This window comes from Bufo gargarizans, chromosome 3, assembly GCF_014858855.1.
Source record: "Bufo gargarizans isolate SCDJY-AF-19 chromosome 3, ASM1485885v1, whole genome shotgun sequence".
Lineage (NCBI taxonomy): Eukaryota > Metazoa > Chordata > Amphibia > Anura > Bufonidae > Bufo > Bufo gargarizans.
Window position 1 is genome coordinate 204,541,767 of NC_058082.1, and position 27,451 is coordinate 204,569,217.

The following is a 27,451-nucleotide window of genomic DNA, read 5'->3' on the forward strand; positions in this document are numbered from 1 at the left end:
GGCTTACATAATAGAAACCACCCAAAAATGACCCCATTCTATAAACTACACCCCTCAAGGTATTCAGAACTGATTTTACAAACTTCGTTAACCCTTTAGGTGTTGCACAAGAGTTATTGGCAAATGGAGATGAAATTTGAGAAAAAAAAATTTGCCTAATTTTTTCCCACTAACAAAGCAAGGGTTAACAGCCAAACAAGACTTATATCTTTATTGCCCTGACTCTGCCGTTTACAGAAACACCCCATATGTGGCTGTAAACTACTGTACGGCCACACAGCGGGGCGTAGAGTGAAAGGTGCACAGTTTGGTTTTTGGAAGGCAGATTTTGCTGGACTGGTTTATTTACACCATGTCCCATTTGAAGCCCCCTGATGCACCCCTAGAGTAGAAACTCCATAAAAGTGACCCCATCTAAGAAACTACACCCCTCAAGGTATTCAAAAAACTGATTTTACAAACTTTGTTAACCCTTTAGGTGTTGCACAAGATTTAATGGAAAATAGAGATACAATTTCAAAATTTCACTTTTTTGGCAGATTTTCCATTTTAATATTTTTTTCAAGTAACAAAGCAAGGGTTAACAGCCAAACAAAACTCAATATTTATGGCCCTGATTCTGTAGTTTACAGAAACACCTCATATGTGGTTGTAAACCGCTGTACGGGCACACGGCAGGGTGCAGAAGGAAAGGAATGCCATACGGTTTTTGGAAGGCAGATTTTGCTGGACAGTTTTTTGTTTTTTTTTGACACCATGTCCCATTTGAAGCCCCCCTGATGCACCCCTAGAGTAGAAACTCCAAAAAAGTGACCCCATTTTAGAAACTACGGGATAGGGTGGCAGTTTTGTTGGTACTAGTTTAGGGTAAATATGATTTTTGGTTGCTCTATATTACACTTTTTGTGCGGCAAGGTAACAAGAAATCGCTTTTTTGGCACAGTTTTTTTTGTTATTTTTTTGTTATTTACAACATTCATCTGAAAGGTTAGATCATGTGGTAATTTTATAGAGCAGGTTGTCACGGATGCGGCGATACCTAATATGTATACAATTTTTTTTATTTATGTAAGTTTTACACAATGATTTCATTTTTAAAACAAAAAAAGTTTGTGTCTCCATAGCCCAAGAGCCATAGTTTTTTAAGTTTTTGGGCGATTATCTTAAGTAGGGTCTCATTTTGTTGCGGGATGAGATGGCTGTTTCATTGGCACTATTTTGGGGTGCATATGACTTTTTGATCGCTTGCTATTGCACTTTTTGTGACGTAAGATGACAAAAAATGGCTTTTTTAAACAGTTTTTATTTATTTATTTTTTTACAGTGGTCACCTGAGGGGTTAACTCATGTGATATTTTTATACGATACGGACACAGCGATACCTAATATGTATACTTTTTTTTATTTATGCAAGTTTTACACAATGATTTCATTTTTGAAACAAAAATAAATAAATCATGTTTTAGTGTTTCCATAGTCTAAGAGCCATAGTTTTTTCAGTTTTTGGGCGATTATCTTGGGTAGGGTCTAATGTTTTGCGGGATGAGATGACGGTTTGATTGGCACTATTTTGGCGTACATGCAACTTTTTTGATCACTTATTACCTTTTTTGGGAAGTAAGGTGGGCAAAATTTCAATTTTCTCATAGTTTCTTTATTTATTAATTTTTATGGCGTTCACCGTGCGGGGAAACGGACCGCTATATGGAAAGGGTTAAACGGCTGACATCCATTTACAGATGTCAGCCGTTTATACCAGAGTGTCAGCAATGTGCTGACACTCTGGTATACCACTGTACACCAACAAATTTTCAAGGGGAGGCGGGCGGGGATCGCGATCCCGCCTGCCGCACCTCCCGCAAATTTTTATTTTAGGCACTCTAAAGTCAGGGGGATCAGGGACCGCGGGGATCAGAAACTGCAAAAAGCGCAGCAAACCGCAGGACTGAATTGACCTGCGGTTTGCTTCGATCACTGAGTCAGGGGGGGTCACATGACCCCCCCCCAGCGTTGTGACAGGATGCCGGCTGAATGATTTCAGCCGGCATCCCGTTCAGATTAACCACAGCAGCGCCGCAATCTCACTTTAAACTCATGATGTACCGGTACGTCATGGGTCCTTAAGGACTCGGGATCCATGCAGTACCGGTACGTCATGGGTCCTTAAGGACTCGGGATCCATGCCGTACCGGTACGTCATGGGTTCCTAAGGGGTTAATATCGTTATCGTATGAATATTTTTGATATTGCCTAACCCTAGTCATGCTTACACACTATAGAAAAAAAAAAAAGCACCAGCCTATGTGAGCTCTCTAAGTCCCGGCCGCCAGAGGCCAGTGCCTTTTTCCTATAGTGTGTAAGCATGGCCCGCTGATGGATTTCAGGCTGGTTATAACCATGGAAACGGGCAGGGTAAAATGTGCTGGGAAAATGAATCAAGCCAGCAAAGGAAGCAATATGGAAAATAATATATTAGTAAGTGGTTTGTAGTAACTTCCTCTACATAACAAATGCTATTTGCTGAAGTGAGACAACCCCTTTAATTACACTGCTCAGCCTCAATAACTTTGAAGCAGAACTCACACGGGAGCCACTACCTCTTCAAACAGTTGATTGGCGGGTCTGCCTGGAGTCAGACCCCCACCGATCTCATATTGATGACCTAACCTGAGGATAGACCAGTGGTGGCGAACCTATGGCACAGGTGCCAGAGGCAGCACTCAGAGCCCTCTCTGTGGGCACCCGCACCCTGGAAAAAGTCTATGGTGTACCAATATGCCTTAGACTTTTCCTGCCATTTATCAGCGCAGGGCGCACTATGAACAGCACAGGTGGCGCACTGTATGCAGGCTGGCAAAGCTAAATGATACAGTACATGGAAGATATACTATACTGGTCAGGGTAAATTGCTGCGCTGGCACCTTGCGATAAATAAGTGAGTTTGGATGGGGGCGTGGCCAACTGCCGTTATGGCCGGACGCATCTGAGAGCAGCTCAGTCTCCCACCAGCAATCCTGAGCCATCCTGACTCTACCAACTGCCGAATTTGCTTTCAGCAAGTACACCTGTGTCTGCTAACAAAACCTGACCTGAACCACGAGTCCCAGCAAAGCTCAAATGGCTGCGGAGCAACTTAAGGAGTTCGCTAGACAGGACTCCCAGCATTGCGCCGCGGCTCCGTCACCGACTCGTGCGACCAGCACCAGGAGTCAATCGCCTCAGCAACCACATCCTGATGCAGAACACAAACCGGAATTTACCCTGCAAACCTCCCATCAGCAACTTATGGCGGCCATAACCGGGTGCCAGGTCTCCCTGACGGGGAAGATAGAGGAGGTTAGGGTGGACTTGGGCCTACTACGCCAGGACGTGCAACAGCTGCGGGAAAGGGTTCGTCTCACTGAGACCAGGGTGTCTGACCTGGAGGACCTGACCAATCCCTTACCAGCGAGGATTGCCACCGTGGAGGCATACGTAGAGCTGTACCGTCAGAAATGTGACGATCTTGAAAATCGCGCGTGTCGCAATAATGTGCACATCATCGGCATGCCAGAGCGGGCTGAGGGCCCAGATCCAGCAGTTTTCTTGGAAGGGTGGTTTAAAGAGGTGTTCCCGAACGCTGACTTTTCCTCCGCATATGCAGTTGAGAGGGCGCACCGGGTCCCAGCCAGGCCGCTCCCTCCTGGTGCCCCCCCCCCCATCCCGGAGACCCCTGCTAGCCCGCATGCTAAATTGGCGGGACAGAGATCTTATTTTGGCGTAGGCCAGAGCTGCACAAACCATATCGCTGGGTTCAGCAAATATCTCTTTGTATCCGGACTTTTCAGCTGACCTGCAGAAGAAACGAGCTACCTTCGTCTCCATTAAAAGGCGCCTTCGTGAGATGAACTTCAAATATTCGATGGCGTATCCTGCACGCTTGAGGGTAGTGGATGGCGACAAGTCTCTTTTTTCCAACCCTGCTGAGGCGGAGAACTGGCTATCCGGGAGACCCCGTCGCTCCCCTCCCAAATGATCCTGATTGCGGATGAGCCTCTTTTGTTAATCACATGAGAGTCAGGAAGGATTCTGAGAGGATCGCACTAAGGACACCCTTTATCCTCATTCCTCTAATTTACCCTGATTCATGGTTTGGTAATGTATTGCCTCATTTTTTTATGTGGACTCAGGGACGTTGAGGGTTAACCCTGTATATTTTTGCTTTATTGGCACCAATGCAAACGGCAACCGTCGCTGCAAATGATGGGAGCCAGCTACTCCACCTGCACTGGGTTTCCAACTCTATACAACGTGCAGGTCCCCCATGCACATGGCCACTTGTTATTCTGGACTTGTTTATGTTCTACAGGTTCACCCACTGTTTGGGTGGTTAAAGTATGCCTAATGTTAATCGCTATTTCTGAAATGTCTAATAGTCAATCTATGAGAGTTATATGCAATGTACATCATTCTTGCCATAGTGAACCCCAGGAGCTGGACTCTTATCCTTACTTTTACGACTGGTGCTCGCTATGGCGGATATTAAAGTAATGTCCTGGAATGTCAGAGGGTTAGGGGGACCTAGGAAGCGCATGGCAGTGTTCTCACACATACGCAGCTATGCTCCCCATATTCTAGGGTTGCAGGAAACGCACCTTACCACTGAGACGGGAGGGAGGGTTAAGAAACCATGGGATCAATGGGTAGAGTGCGCATATGGTAACTCTTACTCCAAAGGGGTATCATTGCTGATCCACCGGGCGGTTCGGTGGGAATCGCATCACACTAATATTGACCCGGAGGGGAAATTTGTTTTTGTATATGCTCATATTAATGGAATATGTGATGCGATATTGAATATGTACAATCCTCCTCCAGCCAGTCTATCCCTGCTTCAGGCAGCGGCGGGATTTGCGGCACAATTTCCATCCGCCGGGATTCTCGGCATGGGAGACCTTAATTTACTCCTGGATGACTCGAAAGATAGATTTCGCAACCCGTCCAATAGTCACTATGGGCGACCATCAAGTAGAACGGCCCTAGCTCGCCTGCTGTCTGAACTGGGGTGGATTGACATATGGCGGGAGAGATATCCAGACAGAATAGAATTTTCTTGCTTTACTCCCTCTAGGGGAGCTTTATCTAGGATTGACTACCTCCTGGGCACCCCTGGCATCTTTATGGAAGTGCGGGAGATACATTATGGGCCCCAGGGCCCATCTGACCATGCGCCCGTGATGGCCTCGATCACTGACCCTTCTACAGCTGCCTGCAAGCCCAAGCAACGCATACACCCGTTCTGGTTGTCTTTGATGTCCATGAATGATAATCAGCTCCACACATTTCTTGCAGCTAACTTAGCTGACACGGACCCGGCCCTGTTGTGGGAAACCTTAAAGGCCTTCCTGCGTGGATGCATCAGGTCCTCCATCTCTTACATTAAAAAATCAACTCGTCGTAAGGAGGAGGATTTGGGCATGCAGTGCAGAAATGCAGAACTTGCATATGTCTCGGATCCTACTGAAGAGAATAGGAGGGGATGGATGCTGAAAGTTAGAAACTACATGTACCACTTGCAGGATAAGAGTGATCGCAAGATGCTTTTCTTGCAACAGCAGACCTTTGAACAAGGCAGTAGAGTAGGCAAAGTACTGGCACAGGTAGTAAGAAGGAATAACATGTCCCCACCGATACTACGTATTGCAGACAAGAACGGGATGGCAGTATCAGAACCTGAGGGTATACTGGATCGGTTCAGAGAGTTTTATCAAGACCTATACTGCTCTCATGCTCCGTACTCTACACCTGCATTAGAGGACTACCTCCAGGAAGTGTCCTACCCGCAGTTGTCTGCATCGGATAGGGAAATGTTAGACGGAGAGATTACTTTGGAGGTGAGTGAGGCGATTTCAGGGTTAAATCTGGGTAAAGCCCCCGGTCCGGATGGGATTCCATTAGAGGTGTATTCTAGGTATGTAGATATTCTAACACCGCAGCTTCTGCGCATGTACAAAGCGTCTCTGGATAGTGATGTACTTCCGGAATCGGTGTATGAGGCCTCCATCATAGTCCTGTTGAAGCCTGATAAGGACCCCTTAGAGTGCGGGTCGTACCGTCATATTTCGCTATTAAACCTAGACTACAAAATTCTTACCAAATTACTAGCGAATAGACTGAACAGGGTTATTTTGTCTATTATACATGAAAATCAATCTGGTTTTATTCCAGGCAGATCTACCTCTAGTAACATACATAGAGTACAGGTTATTGCTCAGCTGGGATGTGCGGACCGGAAACTGTGGGCTTTGGCAGATTTAGATACTGCCAAAGCATTCGACTGGCCTTATCTGGTGCAAGTCCTCAAGTTCTTTGGCTTCGGTCCCACATTCATCAAATAGATTAATATCCTGTACAAATCCCTGACTGCGAACATCATGATTAATGGTTCCTTATCATCTACGTTCAAACTCTACAGGGGTACCAGGCAGGGATGTCCTCTATCCCCCTTGCTGTTCGCGGTAGCCATTGAACATCTGGCACTGAGGATCCGCCAGGATGATATTTATAAAGGAATTGCCCTGGGGAATAGGGAGGACCAGCTGGGCTTGTACGCTGATGAACTTATTTTGGACATGGATTCCGTAGAATATACCTTACCAAGAGCAATAACCCTTATTGAGAACAGTTTGGTGCCTTTTCTGGACTGTGTATAAATGGGCCAAGTCGGCCATTATGCCTCTGTGGGCCTCAGACTGGCCATTGGTGTATCAGAACCTGATGGTAGTGGATAGATTTAAATATCTAGGGGTATTCATCTCAAAAGACCCGGCCACTTCACATGAATTGAACACATGTGTCCTGGTGCCGTATTTTATAGACAAGTTTAAATCTTGGAACACTTTGCCGCTGTCCACCATGGGCCACATAAACATAATCAAAATGATTCTCCAACCCAAAGCTTTATATCTACTGGAACACGCTTGTGTACCTATCCCACGTACATTCTTTGATAGATTGCAGTCACTCATAGGGACATTCATATGGGGTAGGAACAGGCGGAAATTAGCCATTAAAGACATACAGAGGAGTTGGCATCAGGGTGGGGCGGCTTTAACGGACCTACTTTTGTATTTTCTTGCTGGTCAGTTGCGATATTTGGTGCCATGGGTGACCCGGGATGTGCTTCCTAACTCTGAATATTACTTACGGGAATACTTGCAGCTTTCCACCCTATGGCCTGTTCTTGAGGGCCTGTCATCCATATCAGGCTCGCTCCTACCGATTCATAAGCTGGCGCATCAGGTGTGGAGGGCTGCAAAGTTGCAGCAGTACAAGCATTTGCCGGATGATATTCCGCTGTGGAATAATCCACATTTATTACACTGTGAAGGGGCGTCAGTATAGAAAGGATATGGTATATGTTATTTGAGAGATTTGTATGAAAATGGCATTATGTTCTCCTTCTCCCAGCTGCAGACTAAAGTGGGAGTTTTGAGGCCACACTTCTTCAGATACCTGCAATTGAGACATGCCCTCCAAGCCCAGATACGGGCCCTCAAAGGACCCGTGTCCGCGTATTTACTAATTGGGGTTTTCAGGATCCAAGGACCTAGGGGAATGATATCTGCCATTTACACACACATCTGCTCAACCTCAAAATCTCAGCTTTACCATTGGGTGCAGAACGTAAATGGAGAGGGAATATACTTACTTTAACGGATGAGGAATGGGGGGAGGCTTTGGAAGCCCCAATAGCTGTATCTCCATCTCTCACTAATAGATTGATACAACTCTTCATATTGCACAGTTGTTACCTCACCCCGACCAGGCTTTTTAAAATGGGTAGGCGGCCCCACACAGAATGCCATAGATGCGCACAGGTGAATGCAGATTTTTGGCACCTGATGTGGGACTGCAGGTTCATACAGTTGTACTGGAAGGAGGTGGTGGACGTAGTTTCCTCCCTAATCCTGGACACATTAGTAGTTGACCCCAAATCTTGCCTTCTGGGAATTGTAGAAGATGAGTCACGCTCACATTATACACTCACTTTCATCAGGGAGGCCCTATTTATGACCAGGAAAGCCATTGCCCTTAGGTAGGATGGCGGATAGAACCCCTACGGTTAGCCAGTGGAAAGCCCTTGTCAACAACCTCATCCCCTTTGAGAGAATGATATACTCCCACAGGGGATGCCCCCAGAAATTCCAAAAGATATGGGGCCCATGGTGCGCTTCTCCTCTGACCGCCACAGCGGCCCATCTGCACTCTATGGCTTAATCACCCTACTTCAGTCACTATGTGATCTCAGGATTCCTGGATGTAACTTAATTAGTGGAGACAAATTGTATTGCACTATTGGAACTGACTTTGATGTTTATTGGCATGATGTACTCATGATGTGTTTTGACTATTACTCTTCATGATGTTGCGGGAAATATATTTCTTTTATTAAGTACTGTGTGACATTGTATACTGTACTGTTCTTTGACTGAACTGTTATTTCTTGCTTGCTATTCTTCAATAAAGCGAGTTTAAAAAAAATAAGTGGGTTTGGGGTTGCATTTTGGGCACTCAGTCTGTAAAAGGTTCACCATCACTGGGATAGACCATTAATACTGTAGCACTGCACAACCCCTTTACCAGATTCTGGTGTGTAATTTTCAACATCTAACTTTAACAATAGATACACGAACAACTAGCTAAAATCCCTGCATTCAAAGTGTCACACACTTAAAGAAACACTTCCTCATAAAAGCTTAAAGAGGATTTCTACCCCTAATAATCGCAAGTTAGAGAAGCACCAAAAACTTTGTCTAAGTGTACCTGAAGCGACATGCAGACCCCCCACTATCCCTGAACCAATGGTGTAAAGCAATTAGCTGAACACTCTGCCTCCTAGGGTTCATTCACACGTCTGCAATTTCGTTCCGCATTTTGCGGAACGGAATTGCGGACCCATTTATTCCTACAGGGCACACTATGTGCTGCCCAGACACGGAGTTGCGTATTCGCACTTCCGTTCCGCAAAAAAATAAAACATGTCCTATTCTTGTCTGCAATTGCGGACAAGAATAGGCATATTCTATTAGTGCTGGCAATGTGCGGTCCGCAAAATGTGGAACGCACATTGCCGCTTTCTGTGTTTTGCGGATCTGCGGTTCCGTGGATCCGCAAAACACATTGCGGACGTGTGAATGGAGCCTTAGGCTACTTTCAGACTTGCGTTGTTAATTCCGGTATTGAGATCTTGCAGAGGATCTCAATACCAGAATTAAACTGATCCGCTTTGATTTTGAACATCAGGATGCATCCATTTAGTTAGGATGCGGTTGTGTGAAATCAAAACTGAAAAAAAAATGGATAAGTCACTAAATACACTGATCAGTCATAATTAAATTAGGCCTCATGCAAACGCCGCTCCGCACATTGGGGACCGCAATCTGCACAGGACGGATCGAGACCTATTCAACTTGAAAGGGTCTGTAATCCCTCCGCACTGCAAAGAAAAAAAATAGAACACGAGTGCTTCCGTGGGGTTCTGTGCCTCCGCTGCACACAGCAGCTCCGGATTGCGGACCCATTCAAGTGAATGGGTTCGCTAACATGATGCGGGGAGCACACGGCCTGTGCACGCATATTGTGGACCCACTGTTTGCAGGCCGCAATACAGCAACGGCCGTGTGAATGAGGCCTAACATTGTTTTTAGTGACAGCTTGCAGTGGTTGTGTGTCCGTTCACAAAACAGAATGTTGCTGATACAGAAGACATCCTGAACGGATCTCTTTCCATTCAGAATGCATGAGGACTAAATGGAAATCCTCTGCTAGACCTCAATACCGGAAAACAACACCACAAGTGTGAAAGCAGCCTTAGGCCCTGATATACTTTGCCCGATTCAGACAGCCGAGCAGAGTCGAAGGGACCCTGCGCACAGGATAGCGCTTCTGCCCCATAATTCAGCAATAGATCCATCAGTACCCAGGTGCGGGCTGATTAAAACTTCTGACATGTCACTACAACATGTTATAGCTATTAGCATTTGCCTATTCTGAAGAGGCAGCCGATTTTGATACAGAGGACCTTTCAGCCTTTTTTTTTTTTTTTTTTTTTTTTTTAAACTAAGTACCTTTACAAGCGGGGTACGCTCCACTGATGCAGCTATAGCTTTTCTCTTTTTTTTTTCACACCCTGTATGCCAATAGATAGCACTGGTACAGGGAAGAGGGCGTCACAGCCATAGAGATAAAACCGCTCACCTTCTCTCTGACATGGTCCGCTGTGATTGGACCACACCACAGCTGGGGAGAAGGAGATTCCCACTGAGAAGTGCTGGCGTGTCCTCCACCCTGTACCGATGCTCTCTCTTGGCGTACAGCGCACGAAAACAGAGCGGTGGTACAGCAGGGCAGCCGAGGGGAATTTGAAAAAAAGGAAAAGTTATAGCAGCATCAGCGGAGCATACCCGCTTGTAAAAGTACATTGTTTAATTTAAAAAAAAACTGTGAAAGGTTCTCTTTAAGTGACAGGCAGTGCAGCCATATTGTTTTCCATAACGCCTTTCCCTGTAATTTACAATATGACATGTCTGATGGGCTGATACAAAAGGAGACAACCAATACAGAGACTTTTGTATAAAAACCAAAAAAATTAAAATGGCCACAAGACTACAGGAAAATGCCAAAACTTCTGGGAATAAAATACAACTACTTCAGCAGCAATAAGTAAGAGCCACTGGATTTGTATTTGCTCCTGAAGACGCCGAATTCTAATTGTCCAGTTGTATCTGATATATTATAACTGATATCCCCTGACAACCCACACCCACCAAATGTCAGCTACCCAACTTCTCATTCACCGCTATATGACCAGTTTTTCCTTTTGATTAGAAATCCAGTGTCACTTTACCCTTACATCAGGGTCGAGGGAAACTACAACGCCCAGTGAGGGACATTTATCAAAACTGGTGTACCCATACGCCAATCTTAATCTCCCCGCACTAGCGTGATATGCCTTATTTAGTAAAAGGCAGATTAATCTTAATAAATTAGGCTCATCTATGCCTTGCCAGATACAGCCTGGTGTAGTCTTCGGCTATAAGGTAAAAGTTATAGTACAATCACCAGGCTGTGCAAAGCCCAACCGCTCCACTAAGCCCAACCGCTCCACTAAGCCCAACCGCTCCACTAAGCCCAAATTTCACTCACTTTACCAAAGCGCCAAGAAGCTTGAAAAGTAGCAAATTATGGAGCAAATAGGGCATGAGTCATAAATAGCTTTTTTACTGCACAATAGTAAATCTTGTAGTAGAGTCTCTCGCACAAGGTCTTATTGAACTGATAACATTACCTCTAAAAGGCCTCCTTCATCAAACCGAAGCACTTCAATGACATTGTCTGACTGGATGAATGCTGCAGAGAAAAGGAAAGAAACCTTAGTTTAGGATGGCATCAAGTGTAAGTGTCTAGAAAAGGGAACTGCTTTACTTTTCTTTCATACTCTTGACTATAAGATTTCAGCTATTCTGTATTATAACCAAAAATATTTTCCAACCACTTAAAGGGCATCTGTCAGCAGATTTGTACCTATGACACTGGCTGACCTGTTACATGTGCTCTTGGCAGCTGAAGGCATCTGTGTTGGTCCCATGTTCAGATGTGCCCGCATTGCTGAGAAAAATGTTTTAATATATGCAAATGAGTCTCTAGGAGCAATGGGGGCGTTGCTGTTACTCCTAGAGGCTCTGCTCCATCTCCATTTTGAATGGCCTTTAGGAGAAGTCAGGGCCAGGAGTAAACACGTTAACATTGCTTGGCCCCATCACTCATGGCAGTTGCAGAAAGCTGGACCTTTGGGTGTAAGGTCAACACCCCCATTGCTCTTAAAGGCTAATTTGCATATTCGGAAACTCCTTTTTTCTCAGCAATATGGACACATATGAACCTGGGACCAACACAGATGCCTTCAGCCACTTAACATGGAAACTAGTGATCTCAGCTACATGCTTCACATCCGTCTGGAAATATACAATAAGACTTCTAACATTCCTGTCTTCTCTTGCAGATTCCTTATGGGAGACATTATTTTACTATACCATTTACAGTGTCAAGTATGAAAACCATTACCATCCTGCGGTAGAATTTTAACCCCTAGTATTTCTCTATGGGCTGGTTAAATGACAATATTGAACGTGCAATGAAGGCACACAGAGTATGGCAGCCATGCTGCTCATTAATATGTACAGCCTGCCTGGACCAATTGCTGGATTAAGACACTGCAAGATAATTGCACATTTTCTTCCCAGAGTCATTTGCAGCTCAAAAGGCAAATTCTGATCTATGAAACCCATTTCCCCATGGTACTAAAGTAGACTTTGACACAGTGGGGGATACAACGCTGTAAGTTTGCTGCATGAAAATCTCCGACAGCAAATCCACAGCTAATCAGTCACGTGTCACCCTGACAGCTGCAGTCCACCAAGTTGCATGTTGTGGTGATTTACTAAGCGAGATGTGGCCTAATCTGTGAGAGAGAAAAAATGGCAAACATACTTCCCATCACATTTGTTAGGGGTTTAAAAAAAAGGTTTGCTACCTCAATCAAAATGGGGTGGGGGTAAGGCACGCAGCTTGGCCTATTGTTGAAGAAGAAGGAGAGACACTAAATCACATATAATAGATGCTATGCAGCAGGGTGTGTATATCCAGGGTGGTGACAATGTGGCCCAGTAACTACATGGGGCTCACAGACCTCTTTCATAGTGTGAGCATAGCCTGTCACCGGGATTTTGTGTATAGAGCTGAGGACATGGGCTGCTAGATGGCCGCTAGCACATCCGCAATGTCCAGTCCCCATAGCTCTGTGTGCTTTTATTGTGTAAAAAAAAAAAAAAAGATTTGATACATATGCAAATTACCCTGAGATGAGTCCAGCATGAAGGAGCCCAGCACCGCCCTGAACCCTCAGAATCTCCTCCTTGCTCCCCTACGTCAGAAAGCTAGAGCGCCGTAATCTCGCGATGCACGAGCTAGCGCATGCACAGTGTCGTCATAGTGTTCCTTCCCTGTGCTGGCAAACTGCCCATACGCTAGCATCGCGCATCGCAATGTTACCGCGCTCACTGACGCAACAATGATTTTAATGCCAGATCCAGTTTGTTCCGTTTCGATTTAATATAACCGCAACCTAACAGAACGGATGCATCCAGGTGCATTAAACAAAAACTGAACCGTTTTGCTCTGGTTTTGAGATCCTCCGCTGGATCTCAAAAACGGAATGCAAAAACCGCAGATGTGAAAGTAGCTTTAGCTGCACAGCTTTTTGTATTTCGTCTGTACTTGGATACAGCCACCTGCACGTACAGAACAGGAAGGCAGGGGACTTCCTAAAGCCAGCGCTTTCTATTTAGAGGGCCGTGAGGTCGGAGACAGAGCTAGTTTTGGGTGGAGTCGGTAGAAATGTCTGCTATTAATATTGCATAATTATTTTTCACTTGCACTAAAAGAATTAGAGCAGTTTGCTCAAAACTAACTGCTACGAACTACTCCTCTGTATCCTGAAACTGTCAGAGATGTCGCCCTTGTGGTTACTGTTAGGCCTCCAACCCAGGTTGTACAGACAGGTTGTTGTCAGCTCTCAAAGTAATTAGAGCAGATTTGCCGATGAAGGAGGGTCTCACTGAGGAAAATTCATAGATTTCTTAAAAGGATTAATTGCATAACAGTGGTTTCCTGTATCACATATTTACTTACAGGAATTTTATTTGTTCAGAATTATATTCCAATAAATGTTTTATGCTCTAATCAGCCCGATTACTGACATTGCGGTGAGAAAAGCCCAAGGTGAACGCTTTACTACAGCACATCTTATTACATTCACAAAGTAGTACCGACCTCACCGCCCTGTTTGCATCTGCTGATTTGGTTTTATTAGTCATTGGTTATGAAAGGACATTTATGCCGTCTCAGTCATATGGTTACCAAGCAGCGGTGTATATACAGAGACAGCTACCAATTAGTATTACACTCTCCATAAGTGAAATACCTGTCAGCTGATTGCCATCTCTCCCCATCCTCCCATATAAATGCATACTCTGCCAAGTATGGGACAGGGGAGATGGCTGCCAGACCCCAGTAGCACCAGTGTGTGATGCTCTTACATCATACACAGGATTTACTTCCTTTTGCTTATATTATATACAGTCAGGTCCATAAATATTGGGACATCGACACAATTGTAACATTTTTGGCTCTATACACCAACACAATGGATTTGAAATGAAACAAACAAGATGTGCTTTAACTGCAGACTGTCAGCTTTAATTTGAGGGTATTTACATCCAAATCAGGTGAACGATGTAGGAATTACAACAGTTTGCACATGTGCCTCCCACTTTTTAAGGGACCAAAAGTAATGGGACAATTGGCTTCTCAGCTGTTCCATGGCCAGGTGTGTGTTATTCCCTCATTATCCCAATTACAGATAAAAGGTCCAGAGTTCATTTCAAGTGTGCCATTTGCATTTGGAATCTGTTGCTGTCAACTCTCAAGATGAGATCCAAAGAGCTGTCACTATCAGTGAAGCAAGCCACCATTAGGCCGAAAAAAAAACACAACAAACCCATCAGAGAGATAGTTGTTTTGGCCACGCCTAATGTTTTTGCTGTTTGGAACATTCTAAGGCTGAGTTCACATCAGCGTTCAGCCTTTCCGTTCTCCTGCTCCGTTATAGGAGCAGGAGAACGGAAAGGACGGATTGGGCACATAACTGAGACGAGCGGAGCCTACGGACCTCAGACTATAATGGGGTCCGTTAGGTTTACGCTCAGAAAATGATTTTGGAGCGGAGACAAAAGTCCTGCATGCAGGACTTTTGTCTCCGCTCCAAAATCATTTTCTGAGCGTAAACCTAACGGACCCCATTATAGTCTATGGGGTCCGTAGGCTCCGCTCGTCTCAGTTATGTGCCCAATCCATCCTTTCCGTTCTCCTGCTCCTATAACGGAGCAGGAGAACGGAAAGGCTGAACGCTGATGTGAACGAGGCCTTAAAAAGAAGGAATGCACCGGTGAGCTCAGCAACACCAAAAGACCCGGAAGACCACAGAAAACAACTGTGGTGGATGACCAAAGAATTCTTTCCCCGGTGAAGAAAACACCCTTCACAACAGTTGGCCAGATCAAGAACACTCTCCAGGAGGTAGGTCAGGTGTATGTGTGTCAAAGGCCTCATGCACACGACCGTTGTTTTATTCCGTGTCAGTTGCTCCATTTTTCGCGATTTTCTGCAGATCCATTGACTTTCAATGGGTCCGTTGAAAACTCAGCTAATTCACCGTTTGTCATCCGCGTCCGTGATTTCAGTCCGTCAAAAAATATAACCTGTCCTATTTTTTTCACGGAAAGCGGTTCGCGGACCCATTCAAGTCAATGGGTCTGTGAAAAAACGCGGAAGCACACAAGATTGTCATCCGCATCTGTGTTCGGTTTTTTCCTATCATTTTCATGGCAAACTTGACTTAGATTTTTATTTTTTTTTTACTTTCCTTCATGTCTGTAGATCCTCCAAAAAATAAAGGAAGACACACGGAAACAAAAACAGACACGGAACAACGGAACCCCTTTTTTGCAGACCACAAAAAAATACTGTCGTGGGCATGAGGCCAAAGTCAACAATCAAGAGAAGACTTCACCACAGTGAATAAAGAGGGTCCACCACAAGATATAAACCATTGGTGAGCCTCAAAAACAGGAAGGCCAGATTAGAGTTTGCCAAACGACATCTAAAAAAGCCTTCACAGTTCTGGAACAACATCCTATGGACAGATGAGACCAAGATCAACTTGTACCAGAGTGATGGGAAGAGAAAAGTATGGAGAAGGAAAGGAACTGCTCATGATCCTAAGCATACCACCTCATCAGTGAAGCATGGTGGTGGTAGTGTCATGGCGTGGGCATGTATGGCTGCCAATGGAACTGGTTCTTTTGTATTTATTGATGATGTGACTGCTGACAAAAGCAGCAGGATGAATTCTGAAGTGTTTCGGGCAATATTATCTGCTCATTTTCAGCCAAATGCTTCAGAACTCATTGTCCATCTGCACTGTGAAGCGCCGTCCAATGACCCAAAGCATACTGCAAAAGCAACTAAAGAGTTTTTTAAGGAAAAGAAGTGCCATGTTATGCAATGGCCAAGTCAATCACCTGACCTGAATCCGATTGAGCATGTATTTCACTTGCTGAAGGCAAAATGCCCCAAGAACAAGCAGGAACTGAAGACAGTTGCAGTAGAGGCCTGGCAGAGCATCACCAGGGATGAAACCCAGCGTCTGGTGATGTCTATGCGTTCCAGACTTCAGGCTGTAATTGACTGCAAAGGATTTGCAACCAAGTATTAAAAAGTGAAAGTTTGATTTATGATTATTATTCTGTCCCATTACTTTTGGTCCCTTAACAAGTGTGAGGCACATAGACAAACTGTTGTAATTCCTACACCGTTCACCTGATTACCAAATTAAGGCTGACAGGCTGCAGTTAACCTCTTCAGGATATAGGGCGTACAGGTACACCCTGCTGTCCCGGTACTTAAGGACAAAGGGCGTAAATGTACGTCCTATGTATTTCTGATCACCGCCGTGCGGTGGGCGGTGATCGGAGCCCGGTGCCTGCTCAAATCATTGAGCAGGCTACTGGGGACAATGCGCTGGGGGGGTAAACATACCCCATGACCTAACCCCTCAGATGAACAGGGTTTAAAAAAAAAAAAAAAAAAAAAAAAAAAAAAAAAAAAAAAAGGGGGGTCTTTCTTACATCGCGAAAATTGTAATAGCAAGCGATCAAAAAGTCATATGCAAAAAATGAGCCCCTACCTAAGATAATCGGCTAAAAAAAATTAAAAAAAAGAACTCAGACTATGCAGATACTAAATTTTTTTTTTTTTGTAAAAAGACAATCTAGTGTAAAACATGAAAAAAAACACACATTAGGTATTGCCACATCCGTAAGAATCTGCTCTATAAAAATACCTCATGACCTAACCCCTCAGATGAACACGGTCAAAAAAATAAAAACGTTGCCAAAAAAGCAATTTTTTGGCAAATTATCAATTTAATTTTTTTTTTTTTGCGGTAATAAAGCAAAGGGTTAACAGCCAAACAAACCTTAACTTTATTACCCTGATTCTGCAGTTTACAGAAACACCCCATATGTGGTCGTAAACTGCTGTATGACCAAACGGCAGGGTGCAGAAGGAAAGGAACGCCGTATGGTTTCTGGAAGGAAGGTTTTGATGGCCTTTTATTTTGGGCACCATGTCCCATTTGAAGCACCCCTAGAGTAGAAACTCCATAACAGCGACCCCATCTAAGAAACTACACCCCTCAAGGTATTCAAAACTGATTTTACAAACTTTATCAACCCTTTAGGTATTCCTCAACAGTTTATGGCAAATGGAGATGAAATGTCCGAATTTCTATTTTTGGTAACCTTGCCTCACAAAAATGTAATATAGATAAACCAAAAATCATATGTACCCTAAAAATAGTCCCAACAAAACTGCCACCTTATCCCGTAGTTTCCAAAATGGGGTCACTTTTATGGAGTTTCTACTCTAGGGGTGCATCAGGGGGGCTTCAAATGGGACATTGTGTAAATAAACCAGTCCTGCAAAATCTGCCTTCCAAAAACCACACAGAGCACCTTTCCCCCTACTGTGTGCCCGTACAGTAGTTTACGGCCACATATGGGGTGTTTCTGCAAACTACAGAATTGGGGCAATAAATATAGCATTTTGTTTGGCTGTTAACCCTTGCTTTGTTACTGGACAAAAATTTATTAGAATGGAAATTTTGCCCAAAAATTAAAATTCTCAAATTTCATCTCCATTTGCCAATAACTCTTGTGCAACACCTAAAGGGTTAACAAAATTTATAAAATCAGTTTTGAATACCTTGAGGGATGTAGTTTCTAGAATGGGTTCATTTTTGGGTGGTTTCTATTATGTAAGCCTCACAAAGTGACTTTAGATCTGAACTGGTCCATAAAAAAAATTTGGTTTTTGAAAATTTCAGAAAAATTTCAAGATTTGCTTCTAAACTTCTAAGCCTTCTAACGTCCCCAAAAACTAAAATGTCATTCTCAAAATGATTCAAACATAAAGTAGACATATAGGGAATGTAAAGAAATAACTATTGTTGGAGGTATTACTATGTATTATATAAGTAGAGAAATTGAAACTTGGAAATGTGCTATTTTTTCAAAAATGTTGGTAAATTTGGTATTGTTTTATAAATAAAAAGTCTTTTTTTTTTTTTTTTTTTTTTTTTTACTTCATATGGATAACTCAAATGGGGTTTAAAGTTATTACCACTTAAAGTGACACTGGTCAGATTTGCAAAAAAATGGCCTGGTCCTTAAGGTGAAATATGGCTGTGTCCTTAACCCCTTAAGGACACAGGGCGTACAGGTACACCCTTGTGCCCTGGTACTTAAGGACACAGGGCGTACATGTACGCCCTGTGCATTTTCGATCACTGCCGTGCGGCTGGCAGTGATCGGAACCCGGTGCCTGCTCAAATCATTGAGCAGGCACCTAGGCTAAATGCGCGGGGGGGTCCCGTGACCCCCCCCCCATGTCGGCGATCGCGGCAAACCGCAGGTCAATTCAGACCTGCGGTTTGCTGCGATTTCTGCAGTTTCTGATCCCCGCGGTCCCTGACCGCGGGGATCAGAAACTTTAGTATTCCTAAAGTGCATCTGTATCCCCCCCCCCCTGCACCCCTTAGTGATTTTTGCCCGGTGGGAGGTGCAGGGGGAGGGTTGCGGGCGGTGCGGGAGGCGGGCGGTGCGGTAGGCGGGATCGCGATCCCCCGCCCGCCTCCCATTGCGTAATCGTTGGCGTCTAGTGGGTTATACCAGGGTGCCAGCACATTGCTGGCACCCTGGTATAAACGGCTGACATCGGTGATGCGATGTCAGCCGTTTAACCCTTTCCATACAGCGGTCCGTACGGACCGCTGTATGGAAAAGGTTAACAGTAAGAGGGAGCTCCCTCCCTCTCCCATCGGGGGGCTGCTGTGCCTTTGCAGTCCCCCGAATGGAGAGGGAGAGAGCTTCCAGGCAGCCCCCCCAAGCCCCGTCCTTACCCTTCCCCGTCTGCGCAGTTCTGGCCACTACTGAGCAGACGGGGAAGGTTCCCATGGCAACAGGACGCCTTCTCAGGCGTCCTGCTGTCCATGGTGCTGAACAGATCTGTGCTGAAAGGCATAGATCTGTTCAGACAAAGTGTAAAATACAGTATAGTACTATATATTGTACTGTACTGTATTATGCAGACATCAGACCCACTGGATCTTCAAGAACCAAGTGGGTCTGGGTCAAAAAAAAAAGTGAAAAAAGTGAAAAATAAAGTAAAAATCAAAAAACACATTTATCACTGATTAAAATTATCACTGATTAAAAATGAAAAAAATAAAATTCCCTACACATGTTTGGTATCGCCGCGTCCGTAACGACCTGATCTATAAAACGGTAATGTTACTTTACCCGAACGGTGAACGCCATAAAAATAAAAAATTAAAAACTATGATGAAATTTGAATTTTGCCCACCTTACTTCCCAAAAAAGGTAATAAAAGTGATCAAAAAAGTCGCATCTATGCCAAAATTGTAACAATCAAACCGTTATCTCATCCCGCAAAAATCATACCCTACCCAAGATAATCGCCCAAAAACTGAAAAAGTTATGGCTCTTACACTATGGAAACACTAAAACATGATTTCTTTTGATTCAAAAATGAAATCATTGTGTAAAACTTACATAAATAAAAAAAAGTATACATATTAGGTATCGCCGCGTCCGTATTCACCGGCTCTATAAAAATATCACATGACCTAACCCCTCAGATGACCACCGTAAAAAAATAAAAATAAAAACGGTGTAAAAAAAGCAATTTTTTGTCATCTTCCGTCACAAAAAGTGTAATAGCAAGCAATCAAAAAGTCATGTGCACCCCAAAATAGTGCCAATCAAACAGTCATCTCATCCCACAAAAAATGAGACCCTACTTAAAGGGGTTATCCCATCATAATGATCACTGTTAAATCTGTTAATGATTTGACAGTGATCATTTTTGTAAATATACTTTATTAACAAATCCCCACCGTTTAGGCTAAAATTCATACCCACTTACCTGATTGTTGTGGCTCGGTCTCCCCTGGTTACGACCATTGTTCTTCTCCAAAAGCCGGAAGGTCGCGCTTGCCCAGAAGACGACTCCTTTTCTCCCGGCCGGTCCGCTCGCTGTTCTGAACGCGCACGCTGCCGCGCATGCGCGACAGTGACTTATTCCCAACCAGAATAGTACAGAGCTGCGAACGCGCACGCCGGCTCTGTAGGAATAAGTCACCATTGCGCATGCGCGGCGGCGTGCGCATTCAGTCCAGCGCGTGGCACGGCCGGGAGAAGACTTCAATCAAGATGAAGCCCGCCCCCAGCCAGAATCCAGGAAGTGAACGCGCGGTGGCAGCAGGTAAGTATGAAAACGCTTAGTGGGATAACCCCTTTAAGATAATCGCCCAAAAATTTAAAAAAACTATGGCTCTTAGACTATGGAGACACTAAAACATTTTTTTTGTTTTAAAAATGAAATTATTGTGTAAAACGTACATAAATAAAAAAAATTGTATACATATTGGGTATCACCGCGTCCGTGACAACCTGCTCTATAAAATTACCACATGATCTAACCTGTCAGATGAATGGTGTAAATAACAAAAAAAAAAAAACGGTGCCAAAAAAGCAATTTCTTGTTACCTTGCCGCACAAAAAGTGTAATATAGAGCAACCAAAAATCATATGTACCCTAAACTTGTACCAACAAAACTGCCACCCTATCCCGTAGTTTCTAAAATGGGGTCACTTTTTTGGAGTTTCTACTCTAGGGGTGCATCAGGGGGGCTTCAAATGGGACATGGTGTCAAAAAAACCAGTCCAGCAAAATCTGCCTTCCAAAAACCGTATGGCATTCCTTTCCTTCTGCGCCCTGCCGTGTGACCGTACAGAGGTTTACGACCACATATGAGGTGTTTCTGTAAACTACAGAATCAGGGCCAGAAATAATGAGTTTTGTTTGGCTGTTAACCCTTGCTTTGTAACTGGAAAAAAAATATTAAAATGGAAAATCTGCCAAAAAAGTGAAATTTTGAAATTGTATCTCTATTTTCTATTAAATCTTGTGCAACACCTAAAGGGTTAACAAAGTTTGTAAAATCAGTTTTGAATACCTTGAGGGGTGTAGTTTCTTAGATAGGGGTCACTTTTATGGAGTTTCTACTCTAGGGGTGCATCAGGGGGCTTCAAATGGGACATGGTGTCAAAAAAACTGTCCAGCAAAACATGCCTTCCAAAAACCAAACGGCGCACCTTTCACTCTACGCCCCGCTGTGTGGCCGTACAGTAGTTTACGGCCACATATTGGGTGTTTCTGTAAACGGCAGAGTCAGGGCAATAAAGATACAGTCTTGTTTGGCTGTTAACCCTTGCTTTGTTAGTGGAAAAAATGGGTTAAAATGGAAAATTAGGCAAAAAAATGAAATTCTCAAATTTCATCCCCATTTGCCAATAACTCTTGTGCAACACCTAAAGGGTTAACAAAGTTTGTAAAATCAGTTTTGAATACCTTGAGGGGTGTAGTTTATAGAATGGGGTCATTTTTGGGTGGTTTCTATTATGTAAGCCTCGCAAAGTGACTTCAGAGCTGTAGTGGTCCCTAAAAATTGGGTTTTTGTAAATTTCTGAAAAATTTCAAGATTTGCTTCTAAACTTCTAAGCCTTGTAACATCCCCAAAAAATAAAATATCATTCCCAAAATAATTCAAACATGAAGTAGACATATGGGGAATGTTAAGTCATCACAATTTTTGGGGGTATTACTATGTATTACAGAAGTAGAGAAACTGAAACTTTGAAATTTGCTAATTTTTCCAAATTTTTGGTAAATTTGACTTTTTTTTATGCAAAAAAAAATATTTTTTTTAACTTTATTTTACCAGTGTCATGAAGTACAATATGTGACGAAAAAACAATCTCAGAATGGCCTGGATAAGTCAAAGCGTTTTAAAGTTATCAGCACTTAAAGTGACACTGGTCAGATTTTCAAAAAATGGCCTGGTCCTAAGGTGTAAAAAGGCTGTGTCCCTAAGGGGTTAAGGAGATCTTGTGCGTTTCATTTCAAATCCATTGTGGTGGTGTATAGAGCCAAAAATGTTAGAATTGTGTCGATGTCCCAGTATTTATGGACCTGACTGTATACCAGAGTGCTGCACAGATATTGCCATCACTCTCTCACCGATCCCTGTCCAATCAGACCAGTGGTGGGTATAACAAAAGATCTGTGTGGGTAAACTGCCATCTGACCAATGATTGGTGAGAAAATCTGTCAGATAATGTAAATTCCATATCTCTCACCTATCTGCAAACATCATAGGAAGCCATTTTAGCTTTCAGTATGTTTTGGAGCATGGTAGAGAAAAGGGGTACATATGAACCGCAGGCATATAGTCACATTTGCACTAAGGACCCCAATATTGGAATTCAATAATGGCTGAGCACACTGATAATATGGCATCTCTCTGTGCCAACACTATACGACGAATAGAGTAAAGGGGTGAAATTCAACCTCCTGTGCAAATCTGTGGCACCAGAAGTATTGGTCTATGCCGTCTGTAGTAGTGAGGTAAAGCAGAATACAATTGTGACCAGTGCACTTTGGCATAAACAGTGCACTTAAAATGTCTACGTGCACAGGCATCATTCTGTATGTCCTTGTCTTCAACCTTTCGAATAGGAAAGCATGGACCAGCCCCTGCTCACACCTCTGAAACATGTGATGGCATGGGGTAATGTTCTCCTCTGCATCAAACCCGAATCAAGTCATCCTCAACTGTACCTACCAAAAAAGAGCATATTCACCTATAATAATAGGTGATGTGTGGAGAACTGCATCAAAGCCACATAGAAAGACACCACATGCATGTTTGCTATGGTTTTCAATGCAGTTGTTTTTTTACATAACTCGGACAAACCCTTTAACATGTCACTTGTAAAAACTACAAATGCATTTACAACTGTGGCGAAAAACATGCTTTTTCCTCAAGGGTTTTTTAATGAAGTTTTAACTTGCAACTCCTGTACGTGTGAATATACTCCAATGTCAGGCTCAGGCAAAAGTAAGGCTTACTTTAGAGTTAGCTTTTTTTATTACACCAAATGAAAACCAACCAATAAAAAGAATGATAAACCCTCAATAAAAGTCCTGGATTACTAGGTAAAGCAGGAGTTCTGGCCCGAGTTCTGCCTTACTGTCCTGCTCTGTGAGTGGGAGAAAATGAACACGTGTTAATCTGAAGTGCCTATCTTCCCATCATCTCACATTCTCAAATTCATCGTCCAGTGACTGCAGGCGTCTTATATTATCATTCCGCACAGTCCAGTATGCAGAAGCCATTTGCCACTATATGGCTTTTAATGGAAATTATTTGACCTACACCTAGTGCCGGGACAGTAGAGCAGGCCCTAGATTATCAAGTAAAAGAGCAGATTAACAACTGATCGCTTCATCTGCCTCTTGAACATTTCATTACTACTGGGCAGATGCCACAGAAGATCCCATGCAAGATAACAAAGTGCTGTTCAGATGTTTTAGGCAGGGTGCACACATGACTAAGTAACTGAGGATTTGCCGTTGTAGACTTTCAAGCGCCAATTCCACAATGTTGTAAAGTACCAAGAAAGTGGAGGAGATTCAAGCGAATGGGACTAGCAGTTTTTATTACACTGCACCACCACTGCAAAGGAGATGGTGTGCAGGTAATTTTGAAGAGGAAGCTCACTAGAATGGCAGTACCCCTTCAAACAGCTGACCATCAGGCAGTCAGACCCCCACCAATCTGATATTGATGATGGCCTATCCTGAGAATAGGTCATCAATACCGTGGCACTACACAACCACTTTAAAGGGGTATTCCCATCACATACAATGGGGGCATGTCAGATAGGGGGCACCAGAGGTGGGACCCGCACCTACAAGGAGAACGGAGTGGGGAGAGCTGTTCCTGGAGGACCCCGGGTTTCCGAGGGTCCGTCCACCACCAAGCATTGCTCCCCGCTACTCCCATACAAGAGAATGGGAGCACACCGCGCACGTGCGGCCCGACGAGCCAGTGTTCGGCTGTCCCGTTGAAATGAATAGAGGTCGGCTGCGCATGCACAGTGCGCCCTCCGTTCATTTCCCCACTTCATTCTCGTTGTAGGTGCGGGTCCCAGAGGTGGGACCCGCACCTATCAGACAATGGGGGCATATGTGATGGCAAAACCCCTTTAAGAAAATATTTCACTTTCCCAAACACTGGAAAACATAAAAGATAAAATAATTAATGGCGGGGGCTAGCAGAGCATAACTGTTAGCTCTTCTATGAGAGCATGGGAAAGAGGAGTGCGTGCTGAGCGCCAGGATAAACTGATTTGGTATGTTTATGTAAAAAGCTAACTGCTATCAGGAAAGAAAGAGCCAACAAGCCCTAACGCCCCCACCCACACAAAGTGAAAGACTGCATCACAGTTAGCAGGAGGGCTGGAGAGTGCCCACTGCTATTATACACAGTGCTGAGACACAAAGGACATGGTGTGGGGCACCAATAGGTTCCATGACCATTCCTGTCTGGTATTCATGGAGGGAACATTGACCAGCCTTTGGTATGTCCAGGACATTGTGGAACCAGTCCTACTCCATTTTTGACTGTGGTGTCCCAACAAAATGACGCCTGTCCACACTACATACGTGCTCTTCGGGGTATCCAGCAGCTCTCCTGGCCAGCATGATCACCAGATCTCTCCCTCATCGAAGATGCCTGGGACTGGATGGGTGACAGAATCCCATGCACAGCAGCCGACAACCACCTTGGCTGAACTATGGGTCCAAGATGAAAGAGCTTGTAGTGACAGGAGGGTATCCAGCATCTGTATGACTGTTACCAGCCTGTATGACAGCAAGGAGAGATGCCACCGAGCAGGACTGCCATCAGGAATTTCACTGCCCCATAGGGATGTGGGGGGGAGTTCTACCTCAGGAATGTGGGCAGCAGTGCATGTTGTGGGGGGTCAACTCAGGCATGTGGTTGCCATCTTCCTCTTTCTCCAGAAAGCCCAGGCGCAGGAAGCCACTCAAGCCAGCACAACAGCATCTACAGAGAGATTAGCAGGTCCCCAAGTGACAGGAACCTCTCCTCCCTGTCGAGGCTGACCTCCACCTGCTCGTATGACTCCCACATCCCACACGCAGTCCAGCCGCTTCACACATCTGTCGATTCCCACCTTCCTCACAACATGCTCCCTGATGTCAGGACTCGTCCATTCAGATCTGCTGACACCTGCTTCATTACCATGGAGACATGGATGTAAATAGCTGTGTGTTGCCAAGCACCCTCTCCTGGAGATGTGTGGCAGTGCAGCATCTCATGCATGTGGGCCCCCTCACTTAGTAATCGCGACACCTCCTCTGGGCTCACCTAAAAGAGCCTGATCGGCAGGCCCCTGATGGCGGTCCTGCCACACAGCATGAATATGATTATTATGGCTTATATCTGTTAGTAAATGACCCCCATGGTTTGAGTCCTAACCTTAACTTTAAACATCCCTGGGATGAATTAGACTACTGACTGCAACATCAGTGTTGGACCACACAAATGCTTTCTAGGCTGAAAGGGCACAAATGCCTACAGATGCACTTCTAGAGCGACATTTATCAAGACTGTTTTGCCAGTATTCTAGAGGCAAGTGATGTTATATGCGACCTTTTCTGCAAGGCCTTGTGACTTTTTGTGAGCTATGCCACCCCACGCCACTTTGAAAAGTAGCATAAAAGTAGGGCTGTTTTGGCAAATAGATCATTTTATTGGGTATTTCTGATGTGCGAAATTTTTTACTGTCACAGAGGCACATAAAGTAGAAAAATATCTATAATTACCCCGTTTTTCCCCAAATAGCAGTATATCTTCAGGCAAATCAGATGTTGACCATGTGAGGACAGCAGCAAATTTAACCTCACATCAGTCCTAATTTTTGTTCACAGTAGCTGCAACTGTTAACACCTCTCTGCTATTCGGATGAGCTGTTAAATTAGCAGCTTCTTGTGCCCGTCACACGACAAGTACAGGAAACTTGTTACATACATGACAACTGTGTTTCAGGCTTACAGCACAGGTTGCTGCATTTTCTTTGTACAGTCTGATTTACTATTGGTTAGGCAATTTTGTCCTATAAAAGTAGATATCAAGACGACTGAAAAAAATCTAAATAAATGCCAAACGCTATAGCATGCTGTGTTTTTCAAAAGAAAGATAAAAAAAAAAAGGCCACCTAATGAACAAAAATGGTAGTAGCCCAAAAAAACAAACAAAAAAAAAACAAACGCATGGGTGCCTTGTTTCATATTTCCCACAGACACTCAGATAACATCTGGAGCTGGTGATTTTATCACACAAAAAAAAATAAAAAATAAAATAGCCATTTCTCCATGCAAGCGCTACTGCCTCTTCATTACACCGCTTGTTCTCTTGGCGGTACAATGTAATGACAAGTAATCACTCCATTCACTTGAATGAAGCAAGTACTACACCACCGCTGCAAGAGAGATGACAAGCGGTATAATGAAAAGGAAGCGGCGATCACATTCTATGACTGAATGCCTTTAGAGGCATTCCGTTATTCATTTTCGTCATAATAGAAGTCTATGGGCTGCAAAACGGATCCGTCCCATTTCCATTATGCTGGAGTCCTCTAAACATTTTACTATAATAATACAATAAATATGCATGACTGAAATCTCATGCATTAGAACCAATTCCACATGTGGTGCTTAACCTCTTGGGGACACAGGGCGTACAGGTATATCCTGTGCATTTCCGATCACCGCCGCTCAATTCAGACCTGCGGTTTGCGGTTTTGCCTTATGCGGCAGTGCCATCGGGTCCCCATGCGGCTGTAGGGGGGACCCGATGGCTTGCTAAAATCATTATGTGCCGGCGGGCTGGAGGTGCAGACGGGCGAGCGATCATCCCCCCACCCCTGCTCTCATTTCCAGGATGGCCGAGCAGTTAGAGTATCAGCACATTGCTGACACTGCTTGAAATGGCCATTTAACCCATTCCATGCCTTGGTCCATAGGGACCGCTGTATGGAAGGGGTTAACAGGGAGGGAGCTAGCTCCCTCCATCTCCCATCGGGGGGCTGCTGTGCCATTTCAGCCCCCGATTCTTGACGGCCCCCCTCCCTCCCCATCACCTGCTGCTCTGTTGTGGCAGCGGGTGATGGTTACCATGGCAGAAGTATGATCAGACCAAGTGTAAAGTGAAAATACAGTACACTAAATAGTGTACTGTATTGTATTATACAGACATCAGACTCACTGGATCTTCAAG

The 27,451-nt window shown here is 44.2% G+C and overlaps 1 protein-coding gene across 4 annotated transcripts in view; it reads right to left on the reverse strand.

The window, feature by feature from the left end:
• The window catches only part of TMEM131 (transmembrane protein 131), a 211,592-nt gene that overhangs the window by 158,060 nt on the left and 26,081 nt on the right, over nucleotides 1–27,451 (reverse strand). For all 4 annotated transcript variants that reach the window (XM_044288480.1, XM_044288479.1, XM_044288478.1 and 1 more), the window contains exon 2: nucleotides 11,330–11,391. In XM_044288480.1, coding sequence (XP_044144415.1) covers nucleotides 11,330–11,391 — 62 coding nt within the window. The remainder of the gene's footprint in view (nucleotides 1–11,329; nucleotides 11,392–27,451) is intronic.